Here is a 19,883-nt window from a genome sequence, read left to right as displayed (position 1 = left end):
CCCAGCCACTCTGGGCATCTTCCAACAAAAGATTAAAATACCACAATCTATTAAACATTAAAAGCTTCCCTAAACAGGGCTGCCTTCAGATGTCTTCTAAAACTCTGGGAGTTGTTGTTCTCTTTGACATCTGGTAGGAGGGCGTTCCACAGGGCGGGTGCCACTACCGAGAAGGCCCTCTGCCTGGTTTCCTGTAACTTGGCTTCTCACTGTGAGGGAACCCCCAGAAGGCCCTCAGTGCTGGACCTCAGTGTCCGGGCAGAACGATGGGGGTGGAGATGCTCCTTCAGGTATACTGGGCTGAGGCCGTTTAGGACTTGAAAGGTCAGCACCAAAACTTTGAATTGTGCTTGGAAACGTACTGGGGCCAATGTAGGTCTTTCAAGACTGGTGTTATGTGGTCTCGGCTGCCGCTCCCAGTCACCACTCTAGCTGCTGCATTTTGGATTAGTTGTAGTTTCCGGGTCACCTTCAAAGGTAGCCCTACGTAGAGCGCATGGCAGTAGTTCAAGCGAGAGATAACTAGAGCATGCACCACTCTGGCGAGAGAGTCTGCGGGCAGATAGGGTCTCATCCTGCGTACCACATGGAGCTGATAAACAGCTGCCCTGGACACAGAATTGACCTGCGCCTCCATGGACAACTGTGACTCCCAGGCTGTGCACCAGCACATCAACAGAAGCACGAAAGTATTCTGCTTCTTCGCTCTGACATTTTAGAGTAGCATAAGAAGGAAGCAAAACAAGCCTGGCTCCAGATCCTTGGAAGTGCCAGGGTGAAGACATGTGGCTGTCAGGGTTCGAGCCAGAGGCTAGCCCCTGCGTCACCTCCTTGCACTGCCTGGAACTCAGTATTGACAGCAGTGAGCACAGCTTGCTCAGCAAGTGAAAAAAGAAGACTGTTTTGATATGCATTGACCATGCCTTCCCCAAAAGCCCAGAGGCAAGGAGCAGTAAGAATAGCCGGACTCGGCAGACAGCACAGAGAAGAAAGAGACAAGGTGTCCTATGTGTCAGAAGTGGGCAGGCTTGGTCCAGGAGGAAACGCATCAGCCCTGGCAGGGACACCGTTTGAAAAGCTCTTCTTGCACTATCAGTTAAGAAGAATCTCCACCGTCTCATTTAACTTACAAGAGCCGTGTCCGACGATAAACAAATCCTTGTACTTGGGGTTCCTGTAAGAAAAATAGGTATAGGGCCATTAGCATTTAAGCCACCTAAATGGTATGCAGCGCAACATGTTTATACTGTGCACGTTAATAATAATAATAATAATAATAATAATAATAATAATAATAATATATGATTTATACCCTGCCCATCTGGCTGAGTTTCCCCAGCCACTCTGGGCGGCTCCCAATCAAGTGTTAAAAACAATACAGCATTAAATATTAAAAACTTCCCTAAACAGGGCTGCCTTCAAATGTCTTTTAAAGATAGGATAGCTGCTTATTTCCTTCACATCTGAATCTGGTCTACAGATGAGGACTGTGTTCCTGGAGACACTTATGAACAGCGGTGTGTCAATGTGGGCCTTGTGTGCTCAGGCACTTTGGAAAATTCCTCCGGAATATTTTAAGCCAGATGAAAAAATATGGGACCCTCGCCCAGTGCTTATGGATGTGGAGCAGAGATCCAGATTTACATCCCTTTACACCCATTCATATTTGATATTAAAGGCCTCTTTGGCCTCCTGACTTGGCTTCCCTAAGCTTCTAGTTCAGCTTGTTAGGAAGATTTATCGGATGCTAGAAGCTTTGAGATGGAGGCACAGTTCATTAAAGCCAGCGTCCATTGGTCAGTAGTAGAGACAGTGCTTTTTTCTGGGGGGTACGCATTCCCCTAAACATTTTGTGAATCTAAGTTTGGCCTCATTGAGGGGCAGTATTTCAATATGAGTAGGAAAATGAGAGTACCCCTAAACATTTTTTAAAGGAAAAAAAGCACTGAGTAGAGCTCCTGTTGTTCGGTCCCTGCTGCTGCCCACCTAGCAGTTCAAAAGCACCTCAAAGTGCAAGTAGATAAATAGGTCCCGCTCCGGCGGGAAGGTGAACGGCGTTTCCGTGCGCTGCTCTGGTTCACCAGAAGCGACTTAGTCCTGCTGGCCACATGACCCGGAAGCTGTACGCCGGCTCCCTCGGCCACTAAAGCGAGATGAGCGCCACAACCCCAGAGTTGGTCACGACTGGACCTAATAGTCAGGGGTCCCTTTACCTTTACCTTTAGAGTGCATGAATGTTTTGCATCCAAAAGGTTCCACGTACAATCCCTGGTAAAAAGGTAAAGGTACCCCTGCCCGTTACGGGCCAGTCTTGACAGACTCTAGGGTTGTGCGCCCATCTCACTCAAAGAGGCCGGGGGCCAGCGCTGTCCGGAGACACTTCCAGGTCACGTGGCCAGCGTGACAAAGCCGCATCTGGCGAGCCAGCACAGCACACGGAAACACCGTTTACCTTCCCACCAGTAAGCAGTTCCTATTTATCTACTTTCACCCGGAGGTACTTTCGAACTGCTAGGTTGGCAGGCGCTGGGACCGAGCAACAAGAGCGCACCCCGCCGCGGGGATTCGAACCGCCGACCTTTCGATCGGCAAGCCCTAGGCGCTGAGGCTTTTACCCACAGCGCCACCCGCGTCCCCAGGGACAATCCCTGGTATCTCCAGCTTAAAAGGATCTGGTATAATGTGATGCAAAAGGCCTTCACCACAGAGTCTACAGAGGAACTTGCCATCAGCGGAGACAACACAAGGCCACATGAACAGTCAAACCCAGCATAAAACATCTTACCTATGCTCCTAAAAGAAATAACCTTACAATTTCCAGGAGTGCCATTATCCTGGCTATAGGTGGCAAAACAACTAGACTGGCTATTTCCTGGAAAACCACTGAATTTAGGAAATATTGTTGACAGGATTAACTAATAAGGACACTCAGGAAAAATGTTTCTCAAATTCTGAACTCTGCTTCAATTTAAAGAGAATGTTGTCCATGTGGAATGTGCTTGTTGCTTGTTCAGGAATATGCTAACCAATCAAGCGTATATGCTGACGGTTGCTCCTTATATCGATTGACAGTTTTCAGGGAGCCAAATTAATTAACTAGCTAATTTAAATACAGCAATGCGTGATTTTTGCTGTGAAGCTGATTTGTGCACACCAGGGGGAAGAACCAAGCAAGAATGTGGCAAGGTATGGTCTCTGGGCCATACACCGAATATGATTTTTTTTGTCCAAACCAAAGGAGGGAAGAGAGCTCTTGTGCCCAAATCCTGCTTTTGAGTTTCCCAGAGAACAGGATGCTGGTCCAGCAGGCACTTCTTATGTTTGTATTTTTTCTTTGGAATGAACACAAAGAATGATTTCCTCTGTTTCTGTCACCCCCTGGATTAGCTGTGGGATCCCAGGGCCATGCAACAGGCTGTCAGAAGGACCCCAAACCGTAAGACCTTCCCCCTGCCAACAAGAATGTCTCCCTTTTGCTTGGAGGCCAAGAAGAAGCTGAGGGAAAGGGCAAGATGCACATTGTCAGAAATATGTTTAAATGGACTTATAATAAATGAGACTCTGAACCAACTGGAGATCTTTAGAACATCTCACTGGATTTTAAACTAAACAACTACACTGATTAATTAAGGGATTACATTTACATATTGCAATCGGTGATGTAAGAAAATAACGGTATGCATTTCGTTCAGCAACATCTGGTATATAATAATAATAATAATAATAATAATGTTAAGTTGTGGGTGAACATATCAGACAACACAGTGATTCTTCAAACAGCTCTTGTTTATTCACAGGCCAGGGCAGAACTGAACTGAAGAGCTCAGTCAGCCTGCTTATATAGAGATCCAGGACAATGTTACTGTAGCAACTTTCTAAAACTATCCAATCACTGAATGTCACTTTCGATCCTTCATTTGCATAACTATCTACAGTATCCCCCTGCTGGCCCAGGGTGAGAACTTCAGTACATAACAATCTGGTAATTATTATTATTATTATTATTATTATTATTATTATTATTATTAATATACCCCACCCATCTGGCTGGGTTTCCCCAGTCACTCTGGGCAGCTTCCAACAAAAGATTAAAAATACATTAAAACATCAGTCATTAAAAACTTCCCCAAACAGGGCTGCCTTCAGATGTCTTCTAAATGTCAGGTAGGCAATAAACAACTATTTTACTTTTAAAAGACACCTGAAGGTGGCCCTGTTTAGGGAAGTTTTTAATGTCTGATGCTGTGTTGTTCTTGATATTTGGTTTGAAGCTGCCCAGAGTGGCTGGGGAGACCCAGTCAGATGGGCGGGGTATAAATAATAAATTATTATTATAGTTTTTTATTTCTTTGATATCTGGTGGGAAGGGCGTTCCACAGGGCGGGTGCCACTACCGAGAAGGCCCTCTGCCTGGTTCCCTGTAACCTCACTTCTCGCAGGGAGGGAACCGCCAGAAGGCCCTCGGCGCTGGACCTCAGTGTCTGGGCAGAACGATGGGGGTGGAGAAGCTCCTTCAGGTCTACTGGGCCGAGGCCGTTTAGTAATCCACCTCCACTTTATTGTCCCTTTAACTTTTGCAAAAATGTCTTTGCAGGGTCACCTGAAGGCAGCTGTTTTCAAGTCAGGGATATGAGCAGGTGGAATGTTATGCTAACTTTCACAAATGCATTCCAGAAAAGCCCATTTGTGCCAAGCAAACACATAAAAGTGTGTGTATTACAGTGACATTAAAAAAAAGGAAGACTGGAGGCTGTGTACTAACTGGGTAGCTCAAGCAGGTCTCTTTCACCCACTTCTGCGCAAAATTTTGTTTGAATCCCCAAGCAATGAAGCAAACAAAAGCAACCCAGGCGATACCAAACGCATGCCCTCCTTTCGAAGCGCTCTTAATGAAGCAATTGAAAGCTGCATGGAATCGACTCACCAGCAGAGGGCAGTGACTGCCAATCTCTTGGCTTTATCATATTGAAACTTCCACAGTGGAAGGAGGGTCCCCAGGTTATCTCTGTACTCATCAGACGTGTCTTCGAAGTATTTGAAATCTAGGAAGGGGAACAATCACATTCAGAAATAGGTTTTTGATTCATGTACGGCTGGGCCAACGTGATCTACAGTCAGCGCCAGTTTTCACTTGACTCAGGTATAATAATAATAACAACAACAACAACAACAACAAACAATAATAATAATAATAATAATTTATTATTTATACCCTGCCCATCTGGTTGGGTTTCCACAGCCACTCTGGGCGGCTTCCAATAAAATATTAAAATACCGTAATGCATCAAACATTAAAAGCTTCCCTAAACAGGGCTGCCTTCAGATGCCTTCTAAAAGTCTGGGAGTTGTTGTTCTCTTTGACATCTGGTGGGAGGGTGTTCCACAGGGCGGGTGCCACTACCGCGAAGGCCCTCTGCCTGGTTCCTTGTAACTTGGCTTCTCGCAGCAAGAGAACCGCCAGAAGGCCCTCAACACTGGACCTGAGTGTCCAGGCAGAATGATGGAGGTGGAGATGCTCCTTCAGGTATACTGGACCGATGCCATTTAGGGCTTTAAAGGTCACCACCAACACTTGAATTGAGCTCAGAGACATTCTATGCCTATGCTGCATTTGAAGCCAATGTAATTCTTTCAAGACCGGTGTTATGTGGTCTCGGCGGCCACTCCCAGTCATCAGTCTAGCTGCCGCATTCTGGATTAGTTGTAGTTTCCGGGTCACCTTCAAAGGTAGCCCCATGCAGAGCTCATGGCAGTAGTCTAAGCAGGAGACAATCCGCGGGCAGGTAGGGTCTCAGCCTGCGTACCAGATGGAGCTGGTAAATAGCTGCCCTGGACACAGAATTGACCTGCGCCTCCATGGACAGCAGTGAGTCCAAAATGACTCCCATGCTGCTCACCTGCTCCTTCAGAGGTACAGTTGCCCCATTCAGGACCAGGGAGTCCGCCACACCTGCCTGCCTCCTGTCCCCCAGAAACAGAACTTCTGTCTTGTCAGGATTCAACCTCCATCCGTTAGCTGCTTTCCATCCTCCAATCACCTCCAGACACTCACACAGGACCTTCACTGCCTTCACTGGTTCCAATTTAAAAGAGAGGTAGAGCTGGGTATCATCTGCATATTGATTGACACACAGCCTAAACCCCCTGATGATCTCTCCCAGTGGCTGCATGTAGATATTAAAAAGCATGGGGGAGAGGACAGAACCCTGAGGCACCCCACAAGTGAGGGCCCAGGGGTCTGAACACTCATCCCCCAACACCACTTTCTGGATACGGCCCAGGAGAAAGGAGCGGAACCACCGTATAACAGTGCCCCCAGCTCCCAGCCCCTCTAGACGGTCCAGAAGGATGTTATGGTCGATGGTGTCAAACACCGATGAGACATCCAGCAGAACTGTGCAGCAGACACTGACAGCTAAGAATCAAAGAATCAGAATCCTAGAATCATAGAGTTGGAAGAGACCACAAGGGCCATTGAGTCCAACCCCCTGCCAAGCAGGAAACACCATCAGAGCACTCCTGACACATGGTTGTCAAGCCTCTGCTTAAAGACCTCCAAAGAAAGGGACCCCAAGGGTCATCTAGCCCAACCCGCTGCAATGTGGGAAGTCCATTTCCCCCCGATGTGTCCTCTTAAAATTAGGGATGAAGTGAATTTATTTATTCCGTTTACATTCCACTGCTTTCTCAAACGAGCTCAAAGGGTCAGGCATGGTTCTCTCCCCTTCCTCATCTAATCCCCACAACAATCCTGTGAGGTACTTTAAGCTGAGAGGCACTCACTGGCCAAAGGTCACCCAGCTGCCAGCTGAGGATGTCCCCTCCTTCATCCCAGTATTATTGTGCTATGGGTTTGTTTTGTTTTGTTCTGTCCTGCACTCCACTCTGCCTGCTTCCCAGTTTAACTTGGATAATTTCTCAAATTTAATTTCAGACTGGGAGCATATGCAATCTCTATTCCACCACCCCCACTCTTCTGTTACTGATGAGCACACACACATTTAATTAAATCGCGGCGCAAAGGGGAATCCATTTGAACCTGGAGAATCCTGCTACATCACTGCACACATTCACTGGCGCTCGTCGGTGAACTGTTAAGGAGGGAGGGAAGGGTAGGAGCTACAAATTGGAGGAGTGTGGATTTGCGGTGATTTCAACAAAATACGGCAACAAAAAAACGGGACTCCTGGTTACTCCAAAGGTGTCACACACCTTGGGCAATGTCGTCAAAGGTGTTCTGGTTGACCATCCGCTCCACGATCTTTGCTGCCTTCGTCACCTTGGTAATGTCATCACTCTGTTGGGAGGAAAAACAAAACACAAAGAAGGGTCATACCCCTGTCGTGCTGGAAGAAGAGGAATTAGACGGAAGACCTCTGCCGCTGGACTCCCTTGCATACCTCTCTGTTGGAGGAACTGGACATGAATAATAGTAAATAATAATAAATTTTATTTATACCCCACCCTCCCCAGCCAAGACTGGGTTCAGGGTGGTTAACACCAGGTATAAAACAATTGATTAAAATACAACTTTAAAAGATTAAAATACAACATTAAAATGCAGCCTCATTTCAGTAGAAACTCAAATCAAAAACTTTTGGGGGATGAAAACGTCAAATCTTCATCAAGGCCAACTATCCAGACTGGTCCTACATGGGCCAGAAAAAAGCCAGGGAAGTCCCCAAATAGGAGTTCCATCACAGAAGGAGAAAGGGAAAAGGAAAGAGGGGAAGGGGATCAAGTTAATTCCAAGCCAAAGGCCAGGCGGAACAGCTCTGTCTTGCATGCCCTGTGGAAAGAAATCAGTTCCTGCAGGGCCCTGGTCTCATGAGGAAAGGGGTTGGTTTCTTTCACGGGCACAAAGCACTCCATGGATTAGATAAGCTAACAGGTACAAGGTCAGCCAGGACAGTTGTTATGGTAACAGCACAGTGCTGTCTATATAAGTGATTAATGCAGACTAGTTCAGCAGCCTGGGGTCTTGTGCTGAGTTTCAGTCTGTGAATCTGTTTCTAAGTTGGGCGTCTGTGTTATATCTTGAAGCTGGAGCAACAGAGATAACTTTGCACTTGTACAAACTTCCATAAACTATGACTTCTATACGATTAAGCACTACTGGGAGCAATACTGGAAAAAACCTGAAGCATAATCTTCTTGGTTTGTCTCCATATTTCTGTCCTCGAGGCTCCATAATTCATCAATGGAAACCATTTTTTCAAGAATGTCACATTTTAAAGTTCTGGTGGCTTTGATCTCTGCAGGCATCTTATCTCTAAGAAGCAATTCTGTAATCTTGTCAAACTAACCCTTGGCAGACAGTCATCCACGACACTTCCAAGACAAGACTGACAGACTCAGCTGCTGTCTAGAAACCTATCGCATTTAACATCTCCTGGGGTTCCTTTTGCGGAATCAGAATTGCCCAGAGAAGCCACGGACTTGCAGTACAATCCTAACCGTACCTACACAGAAGTAAGCCTTATTTAAATCAATGGGCCTTACTCCCAGGAGGAAAGGGAGGTTAGGACTGCAGCCTTAGTGGAGCTCCCTAACCTGTTATAATTTATTGAAGTGTGAGTGCCTAATACCAAATGATCCTAGGGCAAATATTTCAAAGATGAATGCCTCTTCCAATATGATGCTTGCCATGAAATATAGACATGCATAATCAAAAAGTAAGAATATATGCTTGCTCCAGATTATTTTTACCCTTGTGGAAATTTGAAATCAAGATATCAAAACTCATTAATCAATTAAAATTTAGCTCAGAGATTCACTTGACAAGCGGACAGAACTATTGCACCAGGAAATTGTTACGATATGGATGCAATGCAGCTGCAAACTGCTAGCTTGAAAGCATCACATGATGGAATGTTGGGACTGTTCCGTGGGAAACAGAGGGACAGTCAATTCACAGGGCAATGCACCGGAATTAGCTCAGAGTGTAATATGAGCTCTTCCTCTTGTTCTTGTACAGGAAGTACAGGAAGTCTTTGTCACTCGACTGCTGGAGTTTGAAGAGTGCAGTCATGTTTTCTGTAATGCTCCAAAGACAGAAATAGAAGCATGTAAATATGTTTCTGTCTATCTCCTTTTCCCTGCCGGGAGTGCAGGAGGGAGGGGGTGTGTTCTTCCCACGCTGAGAAGAATCGCCTATCGAGACCTAGCCTGGATCTTGCTGGGGAATGCAGCCAGGGAGGTCAACAGGAGACCAAGCCGGGTGCCTGGGAGTGTTTCCAGTTACTCCCGACATAGGCTTGATTTCCGACAGAAATAACAAACCCTCTTGCACCTAGCAAGCTGGAATGTCAGGACCATGTATCCTGGGTTGTCCAACCATCATGGACTGTGAGCTGAAAATGCTCAACATTGCTCCAATATCAGTCTCTACAGCCACAGCAAGTGCTATAACTCTCCAATAATTTGACTTCATCCTTGAAAGCGCACTCTTCCATTGTCTTCCAAGATGTGTGGATGACAACCAAAAAAGTTGCAAGAGTATCACCATCATCATCATCATCATCTATACTCTACTCCAGGTTTCCTCAGCCTCGGCCCTCCATATGTTTTGAGACTACAGTTCCCATCATCCCTGAACACTGGTCCTGCTAGCTAGGGATCATGGGAGTTGTAGGTCAAAAATATCTGGAGGGCCGAGGTTGAGGAAGCCTGCTCTACTCCGTCCCCCCTGACTGTGCTTTTGGAACTCAACTCTGCTGGGCTCCTCAACTTGAGAAGATTCACCCACACTGAACTGTCTAATCACTTTTTTATTAATAAATATTTCAGTTGAACAAAATAAAATAGAAATAGAAAAGAAATTAAAGAGGGAAGGTATATTATAGCGTTATATATGCAAACAACTACAGTTCCATATACGCTTGTCTAGTATATAGGTAAAGGTAAAGGGATCCCTGACTGTTAGGTCCAGTCGCGGACAACTCTGGGGTTGCGGCACTCATCTCACTTTAGTGGCCGAGGGAGCCGGCGTACAGCTTCCGGATCGTGTGGCCAGCATGACTAAGCTGCTTCTGGCGAGCCAGAGCAGCGCACGGAAACGCCATTTACCTTCCCGCCGGAGCGGTACCTATTTATCTACTTGCACTTTGACATGCTTTTGAACTGCTAGGTTGGCAGGAGCTGGGACTGAGCAACGGGAACTCACCCCGTCGCAGGGATTCGAACCGCCGACCTTCTGATCAGCAAGCCCTAGGCTCTGTGGTTTAACCCACAGAGCCACCCACGTATATAGGTATATCAATGTTATTATTATCCAAATACATAGATACAGTGGTACCTCAGGTTAATAACTTAATTCGTTCTGGAGGTCCGTTCTTAACCTGAAACTGTTCTTAACCTGAAGCACCACTATAGCTAATGGGGCCTCCTGCTACCACTGCGCGATTTCTGTTCTCATTCTGAAGCAAAATCTCAACCTGAGATACTATTTCTGGGTTAGCGGAGTCTGTAACCTGAAGCATCTGTAACCTGAAGCATCTGTAACCCGAGATACCACTGTAGTGTTATTCATACCCAGATATTTTTTTTTATAAACACGTTCCAAATATACTTGTCTGTACATAGCCTACAAGCAATCCGTTCATAAATTGCGAGGGTTGTCATATTTTCAATCCATTGACTGAAGGGTGACATAGATTTATCTTTCTAGTTCATCCATATGTCTTTTGGCCATAGTAAGGGCACAAAAGAATCCATTTACGTTGTCCAGTTGTCAAATTCCATATGACAGGTACATAATTCAAAAGAATATTTTCCTCTGGAAATTTTAACCTTTTCCACTCAGTCATGTTTATACAGCTCAATTCTTTCTCCCAAAACTTAGTGAGCAAAGGACACTGTCTGTGCTGTGATCTTGGGCCAGTCCCTCGCTCTCAGCCTCGCCCTACCGCACAGGGTTGTTGTGAGGACAAAACAGGGGAGAGAAAAACTATGGACAGCATCTTGATCTCCTTGGAGGAAGGAAGTCGTGTTTAAATGCAATGAAATAATAATATGAATAATGCCCTCCAGTAAGTCAAGAGACTTAACTGATTATAGGAAGAGAGCTGTTTTTATGTGGGCCCTGATTCTTCGGAGAAGCACTGTGTAACTGCGCAAAGGGAGTGTTACAAGTTTGTGTGTCAGCAAATAAATATCCTAAGATAATTAGGATTCTCCAGCAGCGAGACGCTCCCTGCGCAAGGTTCGCTGAAGCCACCAGCGCTTCTGATTGGGCCGCCCACTGTTTCCAGGTGTGATTTATGCTGTATTTTATTGAAATGAATCTTCCGAGGAACTGATATGCCTAATTTATCTCCTTTTAAGATCCTTTTGGAATTGATTTTCCCAGCAACGGCTGCTGACTAGCAAAGTCCTGAAGTGGCAGGGCCAGCTTACCAGCACACTAATTCCTTCCTTCTGGGGATATTTAGCGGCATTATTTTATACAACGGCAATAACATTAATGGAAGCATCCGTTATGACTGCGTAATGGTCTGGAGCTAGGAAAACAAACGGCCTGGGCCAGCCATGATATTCATCCTCGATAAAACTGTATGTTTATCTTGGAGCAGCAGGCTGCCTACAACATATAACTCTTCCTTCATGGCCTTTTAATTACCTAGAAACAAACAAACTGCTGTCGTGAGTAATACTCCCCGTGCAGGGGTCTCCGGGAATTTGGTAGGGGAGTAGCTCACATGCCCAAGAAGAAACGTGATGCAGCCCAGAAATGGAACAAAGATCTAGTTTTCTGCAGGATTCTGCAAGGGCTGATACACTTGTCCCATTGGAATTCCACAGACAGCAACAGTTCACAGTCTTGTACAGCAGAGGACTCTGCCATACAAAATGTGCCCTGCCCAAAGAAAGCTAGTAGGTCAATGACCAGGGAAAAGGGCAGGCAAGAATCCTGAAGTGCTAGTTTGCTGTGTGCAGGGAGTATTGTTCTATATTGCTATGGCGGCATTTTTTCATCTCCGCCAAGCTAAGCAGTTGGCTCCTTATCTCTCTCGCCCTGACCTAGCCACTGTGATCCACGCGACGGTCACCTCCAGATTGGATTATTGTAACTCGCTCTATGTGGGGCTGCCCTTGAGACTGACCCAGAAACTCCAGCGGATGCAGAATGCCGCGGCGAGACTCCTTATGGGGTCCTCGCTACGAGATCATATTCATCCGGTACTATACCAGCTGCACTGGCTCCCAGTGGAGTCCCGGATTATTTTGATTGTTGTTTGTTAGCTGCCCTGAACCCAGCTTCGGCTGGGGAGGGCGGGATATAAATAAAATTTATTATTATTATTATTATTATTATTATTATTATTATTATTATTATTATTATTTATTACATGTATTAGTTTCTATCTTTTTTTGTTCCAATGGATCCTTGCAGTCACTGGGCATGGGGAAGCCTGCTCCCCCTGCTCTACTTCTGAGAAGACCTAAGATTCAAAGTCAGGGCAGGACACACCCCTGCTAACCATCCTAGCCCCTCCAAGTTTCGCTATTATCTAAGAATAGTCCTGGATTTACAGATGCCATCTTGGTTTCTGATGTGATCCCGAAATGTCCCACTTTTCCTTAGGACCTCCCTGCTTTCATCGGAGAAATGTTGGGTGGTATGGAGTTATGCGACCCCCCGAGCCAAGGAGATAAGCAGCTATAAAACCTTTAGAAGACATCTGAAGGCAGCCCTGTCTAGGGAAGTTTTTAAATGTTTTATTATGTTTTTATATATATTGGAAGCTGCCCAGAGTGGCTGGGGCAATAAATAATAAAATGATGATGATGGAATAGGGCGCCTCTATCTAGCAGTTCGAAAACATGTCAAAGTGCAAGTAGATAAATAGGTACCGCTTCGGCGGGAAGGTAAACGGCATTTCCGTGTGCTGCTCTGGTTCACCAGAAGCGGCTTAGTCATGCTGGCCACATGACCCGGAAAAACTGTCTGCAGTCAAACGCCGGCTCCCTCGGCCTGTAAAGCGAGATGAGCGCCGCAACCCCAGAGTTGTCTGCGACTGGACTTAACTGTTGGGGGCCCTTTACCTTTTTATTTTCATCAGAGAAATGGGTTTGCCATCCTTGGAAATACACCCTATAACTGACGGACTTTGACTCTTCCCCAGTGCGAATGAGCTAGCTTGCTTTTTTAAAAAAAAAAAGAAAAGAAAACATGTGGTCAGATAACATGACAAAGCTCTGTTTTAATGCCAGGAGGCTATGGGAAGGCCCATAGCACAGCTGTGGAGCATTTGCCTTGTTGTTGTTGTTTAGTTGTTTAGTTGTGTCCGACTCTTTGTAACCCCTGGACCAGAGCACGCCAGGCACTCCTGTCTTCCACTGCCTCCCACAGTTTGGTCAAACTCATGCTGGTAGCTTCGAGAACACTGTCCCACCATCTCGTCCTCTGTCGTCCCCTTCTTCTTGTGCCCTCCATCTTTCCCAACATCAGGGTATTTTCCAGGGAGTCTTCTCTTCTCATGAGGTGGCCAAAATCTTGGAGCCTCAGCTTCAGGATCTGTCCTTCCAGTGAGCACTCAGGGCTGATTTCCTTCAGAATGGATAGGTTTGATCTTTTTGCAGTCCATGGGACTCTCCAGAGTCTCCTCCAGCACCAGAATTCAGAAGCATCCATTCTTCGGCGATCAGCCTTCTTTATGGTCCAGTTCTCACTTCCATACATCACTACTGGGAAAACCATAGCTTTAACTATACGGACCTTTGTTGGCAAGGTGATGTCTCTGCTTTTCAAGATGCTGTCTAGGTTTGTCATTGCTTTTCTCCCAAGAAGCAGGTGTCTTTTAATTTTGTGACTGCTGTTAGCGTCTGCAGTGATCATGGAGCCCAAGAAAGTCAAATCTCTCACTGCCTCCATTTCTTCCCCTTCTATTTGCCAGGAGGTGATGGGCCCAGTGGCCATCATCTTTGTTTTTTTTGGTGCTGAGCTTCAGACCATATTTTGTGCTCTCCTCTTTCACCCTCATTAAAAGGTTCTTTAATTCCTCCTCACTTTCTGCCATCAAGGTTGTGTCATCTGCATTTGCCTAAAGGTAAAGGGACCCCTGACTGTTAGGTCCAGTCGTGGCCGACTCTGGGGTTGCATCTCGCTTTATTGCCCGAGGGAGACGGCGTACAGCTTCCGGGTCATGTGGCCATCATGACTAAGCCGCTTCTGGCGAACCAGAGCAGCTCATGGAAACGCCGTTTACCTTCCCGCCAGAGCGGTACCTATTTATCTACTTGCATTTTGACGTGCTTTCAAACCGCTAGGTTGGCAGGAGCAGGGACCGAGCTCACCCCGTTGCAGGGATTCGAACCGCGATCCTTCTGATCGGCAAGTCCTAGGCTCTTTGGTTTAACCCACAGCGCCACCCACATCCCTGCATTTGCCTAGCAAGCTTCAAATCAGGTTTGACTCAATGAAAGGCAGGCACTCCCTGTTCCCGTTGTCCCTCTGCCGTTTCTCACGGCCATGTCCACCAGCCAGCAGCAAACAAACCCTCCCTTCCTCCCCATTGCTAGCCTGTTACTCACTGGTGCTAATTAATTCCCAAGCGTCTGAGAGGCTCTGCCTCCTTCCTCTGAGTGACCAGTCTGAATAGTTTAAAGGCACATCTGACATCCGGGCAGACTGCGCTCCGAGACCAGGCGGGAAATGGCTGGATTGCTCAGCACTTAATGGATGCTTAATTTCAGTTTTCATCTACGGCTGAGCTAGCCATGACATCTATCATCTCTAATTGGCCGGTGCGCGCCTTTCCCCTGCTGGCTGTGGCTCCTCGGTGCTTCCCATGCAGGAACTGGCTCACATCCAAAAGCTGGCTGGTTTCTGTTATAAAGGCAGCGCCAGGAGAGTCATAGAATCATAGAATGGCAGGGTTGGAGAAGAGCGCTCTAGTCCAGCCCCTTGCAATGCAGAAATCATAGCTAGCAGAATCAAAAAAAGCTGATGGTAAGGTAAAGGTAAAGGACTCCTGGACGGTTAAGTCCAGGTAAAGGCAACTATGGGGTTGTGGCGCTCATCTCTCTTTCAGACCGAGGAAGCCGGAGTTTGTTCACAGACAGCTTTCCGGGTCATGTGGCCAGCAGGACTAAACCGCTTCTGGTGCAATGGAACACCATGACGGAAACCAGAGCGCACAAAAACGCCATTTGCCTTCCCACTGCAGTGGTACCTATTTATCTACTTGCACTGGCATGCTTTCGAACTGCTAAGTTGGCAGGAGCTGGGACAGAGCAACAGGAGCTCACCCTGTTGCGGGGATTCGAACCATCAACCTTTTGATCAGCAAGCCCAAGAGGCTCAGTGGTTTAGACCACAGTGCCACCCCCATCCCTAAAAGTGCAATAGCACTTAAACTGTTAATTACTGCAATTTTCTGGGTTGGCTAATTTGAGCCTGCTGCAGATAAGGGGAGGCAGTGGGGTCTTTTATCAAAATTTTGCATTCCCCATAATGACAACTGGGCCTGCCTTTGACTCTTCTATCTGACACAGGAAGGCACCCTCAGAGGTTGGTTCAAACGGTTGAGATTGCTAGTTCTAGGGTTGCCATATTTCAAAAAGAGAAAATCCAGACAGAAAAGTTGTTGAGCGTTGGTGGGTTTGGGGCCAACGTTTTGAGCTTCTTTTTTTGCAAAATCTCAAAAAGAGTTTTTGAGCTATTTTAAAAGAACATCACCAAAAACGACACTGCTGACATGGGTTGCCATATGCCTAGATTTTCCCGGCCATTTTTAAAGCAATTTTCACAGTATTCCACAGTTTTCACAGTATTCCAGCTGGGAAATTCCAGACGCATTTACAAGGTGTATAACTTTGTGGGGTCCACTTTGAAACCTCCTCCCCCATTTTGACAGTGTTTGTTCACACCCAGTCACTTGGGGGCTCCCCCAGATCACTTGCAGCGCATTTGGTGAAAAGGTGAAAACCCTTTTTCTGCCTCAGCTCCACTTCAAGTCCTGGATTCATCAGGTTGCCGCAGCCGATCACTACAATCTCAGTTCTGCCCAAGATAGAAACCAGAAAGGCTGGCATGGGGCAGTGTATTCACAAGATAAGTCTGGTGTCCTTAACCTGTTGAGATAAGAAGAAATCTCCCCCCTTTCTTCCACAGCTGCCCAATTTAATCACTGGGGGAAGTTTGGGCCAATATTCTCCACTCAACCACCTGGAGCTCTGAGCCAAGCATGTTCCCACCCCTGCGCCCACCACCATCCCGTGGCTCTCCTAGAATTAGCAGCAGAAAACAATCAAGAGGCAAAAGCAAGAGACAGATATCGACAGTCCAAGTGCCAATTTCAGGCTCACAGTGGGAATTAATGAAGCGTGCAGAAGGCAAGGCAATAATGAAGGCCCCCCCCCCCCGGTGGGGGCAATATCTATTTCCTCCTAATGATCTATTTCTGGCAGCCTCATTCTTCTGAGCCAATAATAATGAAGCTGACACAAGACCCAATCCTCATGTGAAAGGAGACTCCCCCCACACACACACACATGGTCCCACTGAGCCCCACACCCAACAAAGAAGCTGCCAAATGGGTTTTTCCCATTTTCTAATTGCCTGTAACTGCAAACCCTCAGTGATTCTCACACCCTGGCAGGAGGGGGCAGCGTGGGGCAAAGTTGATAGCAGGCTGGGGTCTCAGGAGGACACGCCCACGGTTGGGATCTGGAGGAGGGGGGTGTAGGAATTTAATAAAGAAATAAAAAATATACTGTTGTGCAGCACCAGGTGATTCCACCTGCTCTCTCTACAACTGGGATGAAAACGGGGACATGTGTGTGCGCGTTCAACCTCTTCTCCAGCAACAGCTGGAATGGAGTATTTGTAGGGATCATTAATCAAAAACACCAATGCTGGCAATGTAATTTTCCTGTTCATCTATAAATACTGGGTTTCCACACAACCAAATGTGTGATTCTAGCCTCCCTTCTCCCTGCGGTGCTGCAGTGCCACACGGTGCTCTTACTGTTCTGACAGCTGAGACGAAAAGAATCAGGCCCAGCCCAATAGACAGGATACTGGAAAAGATGTCCTTTGGCCTGATCCAGAGGACAGGCTCTTGTGCTGCTAATTTACATAGAAGAAGAAGAGGAGTTTGGATTTGATATCCCGCTTTATCACCACCCTAAGGAGTCTCAAAGCAGCTGCATGTGGAGGAGCGGGGAAGCGAACCCAGTTCACCAGATTACGAGTCTACCGCTCTTAACCACTACACCACACTGGTGGTAAAAAACAGGCAGCATGTGATGAACCATGTACACATGGAACAGGCCAGGTCAAGGGCAAGCATCCTCCACATTGCTTTTTGGTCACACTGCATGGACAGAAGCAGTGCCTTTTACCAGCTTTGTCTGGTTGGCGAACTGCAGCTGTTCCTGTGCAGGGAGGGCTTGACCACTATAAGCCATGTGTGCAGAGGAGGGCAACTAAGAGGATCAAGGGTCTGGAAGCCAAGCCTTATGAGCAACGGTTGAAGGAGCTGGGTCTGTTTAGCCTGGAGAAGATGAGACGGAAAGGAGATATGAGAGCCATCTTCAAAGATCTCAAGGGCTGTCACATGGAAGAGGGAGCACGCTTGTTTGCTCCTGCTCTGGAGGGCAGGACTCGAAGCAATGGCTTCAAGTTACAAGAAAGGAGATTCCAACACAACATCAGGAAGAATTTTCTGACAGTAAGAGCTGTTGGACAGTGGAACGGTCTCCCTTGGGAGTTGTAGACTCTCCTTCCTTGGAGGCTTTTAAGGAGAGGTTGGATGGCCATCTGTCAGGGATGCTTTATTTGAGATTTGTGCATTGCAGGGGGTTGGACTAGATGACCCTTGGGTCCCTTCCTACTCTACGATTCTCTTATTCTATGTGTTGGCAACCTTGAGGCTGGATTTCTGCAATGAGCTCAATGTGGGGCTGGCCTTGGGGCTGGTTCAGAAGCTCCAGCCTGCGCAAACTGCAGTGGCCAGATTGCTGGATCCCAGGAACCCCAAGGGCTGCGAGGCGCAGGCCTGAGAAGCCATGGAGCAGACTGTGGAGGGCCTCCAGGTGATGAAGTCCCAAGGGGATCTCCGATTCCTTTAGCCCGGCCTCTGCAGACCCTCGCAAGGTTCCACCTGCACACAAAACAGTCACACATCCTGAACATGTGGAGATCTGAGATGGGGCCCGATGGCTTTAAACCTTACAGGAAAACATTTGAGCTGAGGTACCACTGGAGAACATGGACTAGGGCAAAAACACAGGGGCAGCAAGTATTTCACCAATGATATAGGGGAGAAAACACCTAGGATGAAGGGAAAGGGATGTTGAAAATATAAAAGGCACAAAGCATTGCCGCGTATTATCACCACAATATGCAGGAAGAGCACCTGAGATTCCAGCGACGTCAGTTTTCTTCCCCGCATCTTGTCTTCTTTCTTTGCAACTGGGGCCTTTTGTTTCTCTTTCTCTTTTGACTTTTCCAGTTTCTGGAGCTCCTCGACATAGGCATCGTAGATTTCCCACTGAAAGAGACCAAGAGTGAATGGTGAGACAGCAAGGAACATCACAGAACTAGTCACAGGTAGCAGAAGGCACTTCTTAAAAACATTCCCCACCCGACTTCCACCCAAACCACCAAGAAAGATGGGTGATAACAATGTAAGAGAAATGTCACCCTAGAGCCCTGTGGCCCTGAGCACATAGAGAAGAGGAGGAGTAGGAGGAGGAGTTTGGACTTGATATCCCGCCTTTCAGTCCCCTTAAGGCGTCTCAAAGAGGTCAACAATCTCCTTTTCCCTTCCTCCCCTACAACAAACACTCTGTCAGGTGAGTGAGGCTGAGAGACTTCAGAGAAGTGTGACGAGCCCAAGGTCACCCAGCAGCTGCATGTGGAGGAGTGGGGACGCAAACCCGGTTCACCAGATTACGAGTCCACCACTCTTAACCACTACACCATGCTAGCTCCATGCTAGAGAGGCAAAATGAGTACTCCAGCAGGAACAGGACCAGAGCTGGAGGGAAGACTGGGGCAAATCCACAGGTGCATGTTGGGATGCAGCCAAGGAATCGGGGGCAATTGGCAGGCCCCCAGCTGGCCTGTGCCAGGCGATCTCCAGTCCTTGGATCAGCATGAAACTGCAACCCTAGCTTCAGAAGCCTTCAGAAGCTGGGCATGCACACTCAGCAGAGTAAAACACTGTGCAACAGAAGTGGCATGGAGGGGTTGCGTTGAGCATATTTACAAGTAGTTTATTCAGCATACATCAGGACAAAATGAAAACATGTATTCTCTCCTTCATGTCTAAAGCAAGACAGCAAAAGCTATATGCAAACGGAAGTTCCCGGCAAGCTGTGCTGGAGTGTAAACAGACATGTGACACACAACAGTCTCATACCTGTCCCTTAAGGTGGAACGGAATATTCTAACAGTGCACACATCCATCCATCCATGGGCAGAGGCAGTTATAAGCCAGATAAGGGAGAAGGAGCTGGAAGAAGGTTGCAGGCAAGAAGGAGGTGAAGCTGGTAGCTGGGAGGGAGCAGGGAAGCAGGAAGGCAAACAGAGAGGAAGAGAAAACGTGGAGCCACACAAACACAGGCCAGTCAAGGAAGAAACAAGGCCTTTCCTGGGCGGTGGGTGACAATTCTGCCCCTTCCTCCTCCCACCTGCAGACACAGGTCTTTTGCCACATGAGATTCTGGAAAGGCTCTTGACTCAAATTCAGTAGGATAGAAAAGGGACTGTTGGCAGGGAGTTGGGGAACGAAGAAAGGAAGAGTTTGAAATATTACTTTATATTCATAAAATGGCCCAAGATGGGGAAGAGAGATGTGGGATTTTGTCCTCTGTCTAAAACTTCAGCTGCGTTCTGACAAATTTAGCGAGTTGCTACTCTGAGCCACTCA

At 47.0% G+C, this 19,883-nt stretch overlaps 1 protein-coding gene across 1 annotated transcript in view; it reads right to left on the bottom strand.

Moving 5' to 3' along the window:
- Nucleotides 1-19,883, bottom strand: part of DNAI1 (dynein axonemal intermediate chain 1) — a 147,028-nt gene that overhangs the window by 99,592 nt on the left and 27,553 nt on the right. Inside the window, exons 9-12 of the mRNA XM_083402835.1 lie at nucleotides 18,366-18,500; nucleotides 7,213-7,297; nucleotides 4,925-5,042; nucleotides 1,131-1,174 (exon numbers count right to left, since the gene is read on the bottom strand). Coding sequence (XP_083258961.1) covers nucleotides 1,131-1,174; nucleotides 4,925-5,042; nucleotides 7,213-7,297; nucleotides 18,366-18,500 — 382 coding nt within the window. The remainder of the gene's footprint in view (nucleotides 1-1,130; nucleotides 1,175-4,924; nucleotides 5,043-7,212; nucleotides 7,298-18,365; nucleotides 18,501-19,883) is intronic.

Source organism: Podarcis tiliguerta (assembly GCF_965153285.1).
Source record: "Podarcis tiliguerta genome assembly, chromosome: 11".
Lineage (NCBI taxonomy): Eukaryota > Metazoa > Chordata > Lepidosauria > Squamata > Lacertidae > Podarcis > Podarcis tiliguerta.
Note: the sequence above shows the minus strand (reverse complement) of the source record. Positions and strands in the feature narration are given on the sequence as shown.